General features: G+C 43.6%; 1 protein-coding gene across 2 annotated transcripts in view; it reads right to left on the bottom strand.

The window, feature by feature from the left end:
• arhgap4b (Rho GTPase activating protein 4b) overlaps positions 1–14,528 on the bottom strand; it is a 100,395-nt gene that overhangs the window by 16,418 nt on the left and 69,449 nt on the right. For both annotated transcript variants that reach the window (XM_034172171.1, XM_034172172.1), the window contains exons 14-20: positions 8,497–8,557; positions 8,276–8,353; positions 6,032–6,160; positions 5,348–5,453; positions 5,012–5,239; positions 3,335–3,390; positions 3,005–3,176 (exon numbers count right to left, since the gene is read on the bottom strand). In XM_034172171.1, coding sequence (XP_034028062.1) covers positions 3,005–3,176; positions 3,335–3,390; positions 5,012–5,239; positions 5,348–5,453; positions 6,032–6,160; positions 8,276–8,353; positions 8,497–8,557 — 830 coding nt within the window. The remainder of the gene's footprint in view (positions 1–3,004; positions 3,177–3,334; positions 3,391–5,011; positions 5,240–5,347; positions 5,454–6,031; positions 6,161–8,275; positions 8,354–8,496; positions 8,558–14,528) is intronic.

The raw sequence follows: 14,528 nt of genomic DNA, 5'->3' as shown, positions 1-14,528 counted from the left end.
GTGAGGGTGAGTGCTTTTATCATCATGTGCATTAGTATAAGCTTCTTCTTAGCCATTTCTTTTTGTCATAGAAACAAAACACAGTTCTTTTAAAGCATAGGTGTCAAACTGATTCCAGAAAGGGCCAAGAGGGTGCAGGAATTCTTTGTTGCCACCAACTCCACCAAGTGATTTCACTGATGAACATCACTTTGAGCAGATGGGAAGAGTTCATCAGTGAAATCAGCTGGTGGAGTTGGTGGCAACAAAGAATTCCTGCACCCTCTTGGCCCTTTCTGGAATCAGTTTGACACCTATGTTTTAAAGTAAGTGCTGCAATCAGGGTATGCACTGATTCCAGAAAGATCACAGCATCATCCCCAAAGTCGATGGTCAGTAACCTTTTTTTTACTGACAAAGGCAGTGAAGCTGCTGGTTCACACCCAGTACATGCAAGCATGAACTAGATCAATGGTTCTCAACCTGGTCCTTACAGTTACAGATTTTCCATCCTTGCTCTGCCACAAGCTGATTAGCTCATTCATATGTGCACTAACAGACATTTGGGAATGGCTGACCATAGGCATTGAGCCAAAATTTTGACCCTGGCCTGCTAAAGTGAATTCTTTCAGTTTTTCCATTTTTGCTCAGGGTCACCACAGCAGGCCCAATAAGGGTCTGCCTGGTGATCTGACATAAGTTCTACACTGGATGCCCTTCTTGACATAACTTCACGTGATCTTGGAGAACTGGGAACCTTCTGAATTTAAAGCAAGCACACAAAGCTGCTGGCATACACGTTGCTGCTAAATCAAATGACTTATTCTTTGACCCTTTTACACATATTTTGTTCACACACAGACAGACACAAAGAACTGAAAACAAGCTCCTTGCATGTGCTACTGCTGTGTTGGTGTAGTGATAACCCTGTGAGCACCCACGTTTGTCCCTATGACGACACTGTGTTTCCACTAATTTGGGTTTGGGTTTAGTGTGCTGAGATGCAACATTTCTTTTAAGCCTGCAGCGTATGAAAATTCGTTCAGATGTGATAGTTATTTGTAACTGCTGTGACGTTGCACACATCATGAAAGCAAAATATTGACAACATATGAATACTGGTAACTACATATTTGACTTGTGGCGAACTGTAGCTTATGGGATTCGTAATGATTCGTAATGAATTCGTAATTCATCAAAGCAGTTTCAGTCTTTTGTTCATGTTAATGAGTTATTCACGTCATCAAGGGAGCCGTCAGGAGAGGCGTCCGTCCCATCATTAGGAGGGACAGCTGCCTTGTCATTAGGAGGGTGCTAACTAGAGCACAATAGGGGCTAATTAGAGCTATTGTTTAGTCACTAGCCTATAGCAGTCTGCCTCTCGGTAGGAGGGGTCTGGTTAGGTTTAAAGCTCCAGCTTTTGTGGCTTCTGTATTTTCTTCTCTACAAGAGTCAAGACAGAAGTCAGACTACCAGAGCAAGAATTTTAGCTGAGGAAGCTTCTGCGATTTGAAGCGAAACGTCCTCGCGTCAAGCAACCCAGTCCAGTCGAAGATTCAAGCTTCTCTACTATGAAAACCACCTGGACAACTGAGAGCCTTCAAAGAAACAATGTTCTCTATTGTTAATTTGTAAGATGTTTATCTGTTTGAAATAAAAATGAAAATATAAAATGATGTTTTTCTACACTATTACAAAATGTAATTTTCAAACAAGTTTTCAAATTGCAATTTTTTTCCAGTGACACAACACCCACCCACAACACTCCGTCTAAACATTCAGGCACTCTGTAAATTCTTCTGTGGCAAACAAGCAATCTGGCAGCAAAGAAAGATGATTTGAACCAAGTGGGATATAAAGAACAACAAGTTCTGGGCTCTTAAATAGTCTCAGCACCATCATCATACTATACTTAGAGAAATAGTTGTTTGTGTGTGTTTGTTTGTTCCACTACTCCTCTGAGGTGCTTGGGCAGAATTTCTTTCTGTGTAATGTCTGTTGCCTCCAGAGTTACCCTTACGGGGTTTGTTTTTGCAAAGGAAAATATCACTGGGTCAAAAGTCAAAGTTTTAGTTTCTCTGCCTTTTTGTTCACCCTACTCCTTCCACGTTTGGTACATGGATGACAGTCAACCCTAGAATTGCACAAAAAGGGTTTGTTTAAGCAAAGGTCAAGCCCATTGGGAGGGTCAAAGGTCAAAATGATGCAATTATTATTATTATTTAACTTCAATGTCCACCAAATGTGGCACACATATGCAGGTGGGTTCTGTAATTGTCCAGGTGAGGTCAAATTTTCCAAAAGTCAATCATTGTGGTGAAGGTAATTGGGGTCAAATGTTAAAATTGAAGTTTTTTTCATGTTGATTTACACCAGATGTGGACCAATTGTGACAAATTTGCCAAAGGTCAATCACTGTGGTCAATATAATTGATCTCAAAGGTCAAGTCAAAGGTCAAAGGTGTTTCCCTCTGATTTGTATCAAACTTAGCAGAGATGCGGGGGTTGCTTCTGGAACTGCACAGGAATGTCACACTTGCCAAAGGTCAATCATTGGGGGGGCAAGGTCATGTTTGGCTGTCTTATTGCTGGACTCCTCCTCGTCCTCCTCCCAGATCCTTTTGTTGATTTCTATCAAACTTGGTATGTCAGCGAAGGTTCCATCAAAATTGCCATTGAAAAAAAAGATTTTGGCAAAGGTCAAGAAATTAGATTTTCAGCCCAATTTAGGCCAAATGTGGTACACACTGCGGTGTATTCGAGCATTGCCCTGCTACGGTCAGCCAGAAATCAATCATTTGGGTGAAGGTCAAGGCCACTGGGGTCAAATGTCAGATTGCGGGTAGCCATTACTGCCTTCATGTCTATGGGTGTTATTACTGCGTAATAACACAAAAAGCCTTTTTCAGATCTCCACATTCCATCAGTGCTTCCACACTGGGACTGGACAAGCTGTGAGGTCATCACATAAAATCGTGTCTGCACTGCAGGTCTGAACAGCTGGTAACTGTAGAAAAACACTCACCCTTCCAGGACACTGATGTACTTGTGAGGGATGAGACCTCTGACCCCACCCACTTCACCTCTCCACCAATCACAGGAGGCCTTGCTGTGAAGGATGAGTAGCTCTCCCTGTTTGAATGACAGCTCAGCTGGAGACCGCGACACGTAGTCAAACATAGCCACCGCCTCCCACTCTGCACACAGACCACGGTCAAAATCCACTCATGCAAATCATATTTTATATTTTGGCAAAACTAATGCATTTAAAATTGAATATGGTGATTCCACACTGTCAAGTACAAAGTTAAATTGAGAAGCATGCGTGTGGTATTTGTTTGTTGGCTGTACTCACCGTCCTCACTGTGCAGATGCTCGGTATCGCCGTCTCCCTCCTCTGTGATTGGTTCACTGCACACAGGCGGAGAAATTAAAGTAGGCGGTCATGCAGAGTTCTTCTTCATGGATCATCATGCAGATTTTCTTTATGCGTCACTTTTTAAACACATGCCTAGACTCACAATGCACGGCAAAATGCAATATTTCCACAGTCAAGTGTCATTGGTAACTTGGACTTTGACTGTTTGCACTGGAAGAAATACTGCACATAAATATTTATGAAAACATGTATTGAATAAGGTTCTGGTTCCCATCCTGGGGACCACCAACCAACCCCCCCCCCCCCACGTATTGGGGTCTGAGGTTTTGTCTCCTAAAATAACACACTTGACAATCACTACAAAATCAAAATATCAGATTATTTGTACAAACCAAAGAGAAAAGGGAGAAAACCTGACACAATCATGGCAATACCCCCCCCCCCCAAAAAAAAACATATAAGGGATGAATAAGAAAACAAACTGTCTTACTGAATTCCTTAAAAGCTTCATTTTGAGGTGTGGATGCTGGTGAAATGCTAGAGGCTTGTGTTCAATTTTTAGAAAGTAATCCTTCATAGTATGAAGCAGGTTTTACACAGAGTATTCTAGGCCGCACAAATTCCTTTGGCAAGGTAGGAAATTGAATTTCAAGAGCACAAAGGGTGCTCTTACATGGCGTATAAAGCAGTGCACGAAGCAGTGCAAGTACCATTGCTCGTTTGTAACCAACACAGTTGTCATTTTCATGCCCAGTGCCTACACTGGGTAACAAATGAGTGGACTCGTCTGTGTACTCATGGGCGTGTTAGTCTTAAAAGGAGGTGTGGTCTGGCACAATGTTGGTAAATTGTTATTGTGAGGTAGCAGAAAAAAATTCCATCCTCGAACACCAAAGACCAAGGCCCAGTTTCATAAAGCAGTCTAGTCTTTTAGTCTACTAAACATACTTAGTGGACTAAGGTTAGTCACCCAACATTACCTGTCTAAATTTAGTTTCACATTGACGGCTAAACTTGCAGATTCGGCATCTTACATTAGTCAACAATTTTCACGTTCATAGCGGCCCTGCGAGTGCCATTGCCAAGAAATGCCTCCAATGCGTGACAGTTTTGTTTACTTCTGGGTTTGTCCGTTTGCTACAAACATGGCCGTCCGCCACAGCAGAGAACAAGTGCTCCCAGCCAACAGCCAACAGCAAATCAGGTTTGAATAAATAAAAGTGCTATACTGAATGATGTAAGTACTATCAAGTACAAGTACTATAAAGGCCCATTGGCGCTAGTGCCTATTCCTGGATTCTGTAGCATGAAGTGGATGAGAATCTACAACTCACCTTGGTTGGGACGCCAGTCAAACACAGGTTACTTTCCTGGTATCCATTTACAGCTGGGTAGACTGGGACAATGCAGATGAAATGTCCTGTCTTACGTCACAGACAGGTACTGTGATCAGGAATCAAACCCAGGTCTGCAGATTGGTACCACAACTTTTTATCCTGTGATGGACTGGCGTCCTGTTCTGGGGGAGTTCTAGACCCTCATTTACTTCCTTGAGGCCTATATAGGCTTATTCACTGTATAGGTGTACCAAATAATCAAATAACCATCACTAACGGTCACAATAATAACAATTACTACCTAGTATTCTCTCACCAGTACTCTTGCTCCAGAGTCATGTGCTTCTCGTAGACAGGACCCTGCAGTTCTGATTGGCTGGGGAAGATGGAGTCGTGTTGTAAGATCATGGTTTTGACAAGGTCATTGACCTGTGGCTGCCTAGCAACAGCATCATCAGACTCCACCCCCCTCAGCAGGCTCGGACCAAAGCAAACAGCTAGGTTGTAGGGCTGCATCATGTTCTCATCGCTGTACTGAGACACACTGAGGAACAGCACAAAAGCAAACAAAATGCAGTTACTATATTTGGCGCGGTTATAAAACGTCATGGTTTTTCCGCGTGTTGGAAAATGACATGAGGCGATAGCTTACTGATTTAGGAAAGCGAAAAGGTAACGCATCACAATGAGGAGAGGCCGTGGGAAGGTGGAGACAATCGTTTTAATCTGGGCAGCCTTCTCTGTCACGTTCTCAATTTCTGAAAGTGGAAAATGAAGCAAGAGATGACATTAAAGAACATCAAAACAACAAACTCAACCACGCTTCCCACCCTGTTTAGAGTAACAATACCCTTTTACAATATGAAATTTTGAATGCCGCAATCTCTGAAACATTTCAATTTCTTTCTCATTTCATTTCATTTTCTTAAAATACTTGTTTGTTAGATTCAGGGCTCTCCCTAAGCAATGGAAAAAGGGCGCAGTGCCGTGTTGTTACAATCTCAGCACCAGCAAGCCGATTTTCCAGTTTAGGCTGCAGCTGCTGTGAAGGCCCGTCCTCTTTTGAGCATTTCATAACAAATATTTGTAATAATATGGCTTGTTGTATGGTTAATTCTTAGAACAGATCATCTTAGATGTGTGTGCACCGGTATTTGCGTCAGCTGAAATTATCGTGTGATGCAATTTTGGGGGCAGCACGGTAGCTTCGTGGTTAGCACGGTTAGCACGGTTAGCACTGCTGCCTGAATGCAGAATTTAAACTCGGAGAGAAAGAAAATCATGAGCAACATGTGACAGCAGAAACATGCACAGAGTTTATCAAAGGCGAGCTTACGGACACACTCCAGCAGCTGAGAATAGCTGTCGTAAGGAAACAGAGGTGGTTCAAGGCCCCTGAAGTAAAGCTTCAACACTCCAGCCACAGAGTCCAGGTCACACTCACTGTCAGACAGAGGATCCTCTCCTACAGAGAATTAAAACATGTGGGATAAATACACAAATGTGCATGAATCCTTACTGTATGATTTTACCTTTGTGATGCAGCGAATGTGTAACTAGTACAGTACATTCATTTTCTACACTCGCTTACTCCAATCAAGGGTCATGGGGGGAGCTGGAGCGTACCCCAGCAGTCAAAGGGCGTGAGGCCGGGTACACCCTTGCCAGGATGCCAGTCTATCACAGAGTTACTAGTACAAGTCTTGACTAATGTATGCACAGGTGTCAACTGTCACATGAGTGCCGATGCTAGGCGAGCTCTTTCAGATTCCAGCCCCCACGCCTCGACAGCCTCCAACACCGATGCCTCGGCAGCCTTGAGCACCGATGCCAGCCACGTCCCATCAGTTTCAATGATGATGCCTTGGCAATCTTCATCAGTGACTTCTGAGTCTTCAGCGGCTTCTTCAGCGCTGCCCATGCCTCCAGAGTCTCCAGTGCCTACTTCTACAAAGGCGCCTTCAGTGGCGCCCCTACCTCCATGGTCTTTAGTGCCAACATTTCCAAAGTCTCCAGTGGCGCCTACACCTCCAGAGTCTTCAGTGCCTACTTCTCTGAAGCCTTCAGCGGCATGACCAAAGGCATCTTCAACGGTGCCTTCAGTGGTGCCTTCAGTGGCACCCACACCTCCAAAGTCTTCAGTGCCTCCTTCAGATGTTGCCCATGCCTCCAGAATATCTAAAGTTGAGAAGCCTGTGGCATTCGATGTAGCCATTCTGTTATGTATTATATATGGCCTTTTGGGTAGATTATGACCTTTATACAATATATTTCATTAACCAAAGATGATGATTCTGTAATATCTTGAACCTTTAGCTTTGATAAATGTGTCCACAGGCACCTTCATACAACACAATACATGAAGAAATAGTCCTATCTTATACACACTCAGTACCACTATCAACTGAACATACTTTGTTATTTCAGGTAGAATCAAACGTTTTTGGAAACTGGGATTTCAAAGAAGTAACCAGACAGCTTTATTTTTATTTTTTGTGTATTCATCAGTTCATATATGGCTTTGTTTTGGTAGTATGCTAACTGGAAAGACCACAGCCTTTCTACAATATTAATGATGCATAATTGATAATGAAATTATGTACCATTGTTCATTTTAGTTTCCACATTTTGTTTCTTGTTTTATTCTGATAGTCAGGCTTAGTGTTTGTTTTCATTTACTTTATATCAGTGTATGTGGCCACCTGCTAGTTATTTCAGAAATGATCATCTTCACATATGTAAACATCTCTTATGTTCCTCGGTTTCAGTACACCTCATGTTACTTTGTAGCTTACTTGTGTTCATAGCTCCTTGTGATTTTATGTTGCCGACCAGTGTTTGTACCTGTTTTAACTTGTTTCCCTCATCAGGCTTCTGTAGATTTGATTTTCTAGTTTGACTTCCTAAATTATAAGCTGAGCTGTTTAGCCCTTCCTGGCCACTCGCTATGTTAACTGATCTTCTGGGGTTTGATCACTGGCCTGTATTCTGGAACTGCCTAATGGACATGTCGGATTTCCTGGGTGATTTATTGTGTCTGACCATGGCCCATTTGGAAGTGAGATGAAAGAACTTTCAATACATCCAGATATGTTAGAGAAATAACATTTTCTATGAGAAAAGAAAGATACATGATTTGAACTGCTTGCTACTCAGCCTGTAAATTTAGTTTATGGAAACCAATCCCCTACAGAATGCGATCATCCACATTATTGAGCTCATGTTAACTTAAGAAGTAAGTGCCATATAAGCTCTGAAGTCATTGGTGTCACACTCATGCATGGATTCCATGACTTGAACCAAATTAGAGTCTAAAACCTCCCCTGGAAGGGATGCCAGGCTGATGCAGGTTACTTCCCCAGCAAAGACCGGTAGACCTACCTATTTACACCTGTGGATTGGAACAATACAGATGAGTCTTATCCATGGACATGAAACGTAGTGTGACCAGGAATCAAACCTAGGTCTACATATTGGTAAACCAAATCCCATCTCACTTAGCAACCTGTTTGACAAGGTGCAGGTAGCTCAGACAGACAGGCAGACACTATAATCAGACAGGAAAAATGTCTCACTGTACCTCTTTCAAATGCATCTCTGATGAGGTTCACCTCTCTCTGTGACCCAGGAACTCTAAATATCCCTTCATGATGGAGGCCTGAGAAGCATACAAGCAGAAGATGGGTTGCATACACACACACTCAAGTAATTCCACCTACTCATGGCCAGTGTCCATCGTTCTCTCAGCATGGCTTAGTACAGCCCAGTCTGCTTAGTACTGTATTGTAAATGCTGTCTCACCGTGAAGGTTTATGAAACGGATGCAGCTTTCAACCACCACAGGAATCTGCTGCCCAGAGCTCTGGAAGAGAAAAAAGATGAGAATGTTGACGGAAAAGTAAAGTGAAAGGAGGAAAATAAAATGAGATGCAAAGAAAGAAGATGACAGAGCAATACAGAAAAAAAGCCAGAACAGAAAGAAAAAAAAAGACTTTAGTGGGCATTAATCTTGCAGAAGTAGTATGTGTGTGTCTCTACAGTGTTTCTCTTTTAAAAAAGTTCCACTTTTTAAGTCTTTTTACTTCAGTTATTTTTGCATCTTGTGATTCTCAATGTACTTTGTCTAGGTCACAACTAAAAGTAAAACCTTGAGCTTCAATGCAGTCTTAATTTGTCCAAGCCTATTTAAACAAGCAGTTTGAAATGTGTGTATTGCAGTGGTGTCAAAAGTACACACATTTGTTACTTAAGTAGAAGTATAGATACTGCAGTTTAAAAACACTCTGGTAAAAGTTGAAGTATCAACTTGACCTCTTTACTCAAGTAAAAGTGAAAAAGTATGTGCAGCAAAACCTACTTAAAGTATAAAAGTATAAAGTAACCTTAAAAAAAAAAAAAAAAAGGTAGATGCCACTATATGAATTGAAAGCTTAATTTAAAAACTGATTCGTGCTACATGTGACCCAAGACCCAAAACCCAAAATTACCCCCCAACACCACATGCATGAAAATGTTTCAATTCTAGAAGCTCTGAAATGCAATCGGACTATTCCAGACAATAAACTGTAGTGAGTGCAGCATCCATTTAGTGAGAAAAAAAAAACCAAACAACTTATTCAGATTCATTCCAGTAGTATTCTGCTCTTACAAGGATGCAGCAGTTTTCTAGTTTGGCAGATAGTTCTGGAGGAAATCACTGAAGAAATTAACACATTGAAAATATGGTTTGACCGAAACAAACTGTCATTAAATAAGACAGGGATGAAGTGGAGGTGTAAGAGTCACTAGGTGTTCACAGGAAACATTTATTTCTGTATGTATGTATTTATTTATGTATATTCATTGTTAGTCGCTTTTATATTTTATTTTCTGTTGTGTTTCTATTCAGGTTCTTTTTGTCTCTTTCTCTGAAATTGTATATAATAATCATTAGATTATTAACATATAAACAAAAATAAATTTAAGAAATATTACAATTTGAAAACAAATGCACCCGAACTTTTAACATTGAAAATGCCATAGACATGCTAACGTGTTAGCGTTGCTCCCGTTTTTAAGTTATAAAATACATCTATCAACTGTTTCAGAAGACCATAACAGGTCGGTTTAACATAGAAAAGGTAAATAATACTCACAGAAGTATGCTCTTTAGGGTTTTAGTGGGGGAAAATTAAGCGAAAGAAAGAAAGAATAAATGAAACAATAGGTCTAAGCATTGCTTCAATCTGCGAACCACTGCTTCGATTGGTTCAAAATCCATTCCTTTTGTTATGTGTCGACGCGGGTTGAGGAGCGGACCTGCGTCTGACGGAACCCAGCGCTAAAATAACCAGAAAGCGGTTCCAATAACAAAAACAATTTATTTTTCACCCTCTGGTGCTAAACAAAGTGTAAAAACTAAAACAGCGTCAGTCTGGTGGAGTGAAGGCTGGCACGCTCTCCAGCGCCCAAAAGGATCGAAGCCCGGCGCTTCTGGACTCACTGTTACCGCCAACACCCCCCAGGTGGACACGACAAACCGACTCTCTGCGAAGGATAGAAGAGGTGAGGTAAGTCAGCAGTTACAACCAATATCCTTCAAAAGACACACACCATCAGCAACACATTCAGGTCTGTATTTTAAACTTTATGCAAATGAGCAGCTTCTCACAACAGGTGGAGGATCACCGGTCCGCACACCACAGCAGTGAGAAGCGAGCTGCACAATTCTCATCACAATTCAAATATACTGCGTAACAAAATACCAAGTTACTATCAACAATTAGTCAAACAATTAATCACCTCTGATGTGTGCTGACAGCATGTGTCCCTCACCCTTCTTCCTTCAGAGGCACGATGTGTCAAACCCAGGCGCGGTCCTCAGCGTCTCACAAACGAACATCACAAGGTCGAGTTCCCGGCAATTCTGCTTGAATCACACATGGCTTAAATGCAGAACGCCATCTCATTATCTGCTTCAGCTGAAAGTCCTCAAGGCTGCACGAATGCAGAACGCCATCTCATTATCTGCTTCAGCTGAAAGTCTTTAAGGCTGCACGTGAGCACCATCCACAGGTGCTGCACATACTGTTGATGAGGGTGAAGGACTCTTCTGCCAGCACCTTCTCCACAGACAAATCAGTTTTCATACCACCTGGAGAGCAAAGAAAAGAAAAGAACACCAAAATGTCCAGCCACACCCCCCCCAACACACAACAGTTCCCCCTCTTTAACGGGAAGCCTCCCGGCGACCGAACAGACCAGGTCCGAGAACAGCACCTCCCTTCGGGGTCCTCGTCAGGAAGCAGACAGCAGGACAGGGCACCGCAGCTGGAAGGTCGGCTGGCATCAACAAAAACCCCAAAACAGTCCCTAGTATAATCCAACACACAAGAAAAAACATAAAACCCACCCAAAACCTCCCCAGAGGACCGTCCCATCCAACCCCGGGAAGAAAAGAAAAACTCCCAAACGCAAAAACCCAACACAGCCCCACAAACACAATACAAACATAAATGCATAAAAGAAAAATAACAAACAACCCCCCCAGAACGACCTGCAGAGCCCAACCCCCCCCCAGAAGGCCTTTACCGCCGGTTCCAGGAGGAATAGCCAGAACCGGAATCCCACAAAGGTCCCCAGGTATACATGGAGCAAACGGCGCCCCCCAGAGGACTGTACCATCAAACCCCAGGAGGCACCCTCCCCACAATCCCGGAACCCCAGACCCGGCCACACCTGGCTAGTTGGCCCCACAAGCCAATTCCCCCCCAGAGGACCGTCCCATCAACCCTGGAGGTGGAACCCGGAAGGAAACAAAACAAAATCAAAGTCCAACCCCCGGAGGACTACCTTAAACAACCCCGGGGGCAAATAAAACAAACGTTAAACCCCGTTGCCTTCCCCGGCACCCCGAAAGACCCCAGGTCCCTCCCAGAGCCCCTCGGCGGCTCAATTTTGGCGAACGGCTCAAAACATTAAGCCGGGGAAGGGAACAGGAAAAACTAACCCAGCCCCAACCCCAAGGCGCAGCGGAAAACCGGAAATACGTCCGGTGCCCCAACTTGACCATACCCCAGCCTCTCGGGAGGGGTGGAACTACCGAATCGGCGAACGGCAACAGATCGGCCCACCCCTCTGACTGAGGTATGTTCCCGCTGCACCACACCCCGGCAACACCAATGACGAACGGTACAAAGGCTCACCGAGGCTGGAGTGGAACCGGGCCCTAACCAAACCAAGAAAAACGCCCCTAACAACCCCCCCCTAGGTGCAGAGGTCTTCTGAGAACGCTCAGCGTGACCAACCTGCACCACCCCACAACCCACAAGACGAACGGTCTTGGGGCAAGTGAGGTTGGGGTTAGGGATGTAGGGAAATAAAAAACAACAAAACAAAACGACCCCAAAACCCAAACAGAAAATACCTAAATACACATAAAAAATAACGATCAAGTGAGCCCAGACGGGCTTCTAACCGCCTAACGTTCACTCCACCAGACACGCCTCTGACTCCCCAAACAAATTATAACCCCTATTAAAAAACAAAAAAAACCAAAACATTAACCCATACAAGTTTTTTTTGTGTGTGTGTGTGTGTGCATTATTTCGCCCGTCCCAGAACACCTGGAGATACGTCACCAGAGAACATTGCATCAAAAATGAAGCACAGGCTTCATTGTCTCCCGCATAAGGCTCCGGACGACAAACAATCAGTTCGGACGCCGAATCTCTGGGAGACGGAGTTATCTGCACCAGTATCGATGGTGCCGCAGCTGGAGCAGCAGGAAGCAGAACGGCTTGCGCTGCAAGCTCCGCAACACGGGCGTCCGCGGGCCCAATTTGGCTTGCGAGATGCGGCAATTGCTCCCATATTTTCTCCAAGTGTTCTTGAACTTATTCGGTGAAAGGAACCGCCTCTGCCGCTGGGTCCATTATGGAATGGCCGGGAACTACTGTTATGTGTCGACGCGGGTTGAGGAGCGGACCTGCGTCTGACGGAACCCAGCGCTAAAATAACCAGAAAGCGGTTCCAATAACAAAAACAATTTATTTTTCACCCTCTAGTGCATAACAAAGTGTAAAAACTAAAACAGCGTCATTCTGGTGGAGTGAAGGCTGGCACGCTCTCCAGCGCCCAAAAGGATCGAAGCCCGGCGCTTCTGGACTCACTGTTACCGCCAAACACCCCCCAGGTGGACACGACAAACCGACTCTCTGCGAAGGATAGAAGAGGTGAGGTAAGTCAGCAGTTACAACCAATATCCTTCAAAAGACACACACCATCAGCAACACATTCAGGTCTGTATTTTAAACTTTATGCAAATGAGCAGCTTCTCACAACAGGTGGAGGATCACCGGTCCGCACGCCACAGCAGTGAGAAGCGAGCTGCACAATTCTCATCACAATTCAAATATACTGCGTAACAAAATACCAAGTTACTATCAACAATTAGTCAAACAATTAATCACCTCTGATGTGTGCTGACAGCATGTGTCCCTCACCCTTCTTCCTTCAGAGGCACGATGTGTCAAACCCAGGCGCGGTCCTCAGCGTCTCACAAACGAACATCACAAGGTCGAGTTCCCGGCAATTCTGCTTGAATCACACATGGCTTAAATGCAGAACGCCATCTCATTATCTGCTTCAGCTGAAAGTCCTCAAGGCTGCACGAATGCAGAACGCCATCTCATTATCTGCTTCAGCTGAAAGTCTTTAAGGCTGCACGTGAGCACCATCCACAGGTGCTGCACATACTGTTGATGAGGGTGAAGGACTCTTCTGCCAGCACCTTCTCCACAGACAAATCAGTTTTCATACCACCTGGAGAGCAAAGAAAAGAAAAGAACACCAAAATGTCCAGCCACACCCCCCTAACACACAACACCTTTATCTTCATTGATCCATGTTTCTGATATAGCAATTATGTTAAATATTTTTTTTAAATTGACTTAAATATTCTTTAATGTTGTTAAAGTTTGCATACAGACTTCTGCTGTTGAAATGGACTATTGATAATTTGTTATCCGTTTTAATGATCCGAATAAACTGTTCATCTGTATAATCTGGTATGGATGCCCATCTGGGAGGAGACCCCAGGGAAGACCCAGGACTAGGTGGAGAGATTATATCTCCACATTGGCCTGGGGACGCCTCGGGATCCCCCAGTCAGGGGTGGTCAGTGTGGCCCAAGAAAGGTAAGTTTGGGGTCCCCTGCTGGAGCTGTTGCCCCTGCAACCCGATCCCAGACAAGTGGTTGAAGATGAGTGATGAGAGTGTTAAAAAATTAGAATTACAAGTTGAAAACATGCCATTAATATAGTAAACTATGTGGAAACAATATTTGTGGTCTACTAGACGCAAGATATTTTCTGAAATGCCTTAGGTGAAAGGGGTGGTGCTGGAGGATGTTGACTGCTATTGGTTACTGTTTTACCTTTGCAAGATTACTCTGTCTGTTTTTTTAGCTGTGCATTAAAAGAAGTTAATAAACTGTATCTAGGTCCAGAAGTGTCTTGTCTTTGAGAACACTATTGCCAGCAGCAGAAATAGTCTCTCTGACTGTATGTATGTAGATCGATAGGTGGTAAAGCATTGTCTTTGCAAGCTGGGCAATGTTTGGAAAACTAGTCAAATCAAGTAAAGTCTGGGAGCATGGATATGCATGTCAATGCATCCACCACAAAAGCGCCTCAGGTTCTGGACAGCAATCACACAGGCAGACATCCAATCCATCCACACCCCTAAAATCTAACGATTTATCTTCTGCATCCAGTTAAAACATAGGCATAAATGGACTGCATTTATATAGAGCTTTTCCATCTATATCAGAAGCTCAAAGCGCTTTACAGTAA

This window comes from Thalassophryne amazonica, chromosome 6, assembly GCF_902500255.1.
Source record: "Thalassophryne amazonica chromosome 6, fThaAma1.1, whole genome shotgun sequence".
In the NCBI taxonomy this organism is placed as follows: domain Eukaryota; kingdom Metazoa; phylum Chordata; class Actinopteri; order Batrachoidiformes; family Batrachoididae; genus Thalassophryne; species Thalassophryne amazonica.
The sequence above is the reverse complement of the archived record's forward strand: the minus strand, read 5'-3'. Positions and strand labels throughout refer to the sequence as shown.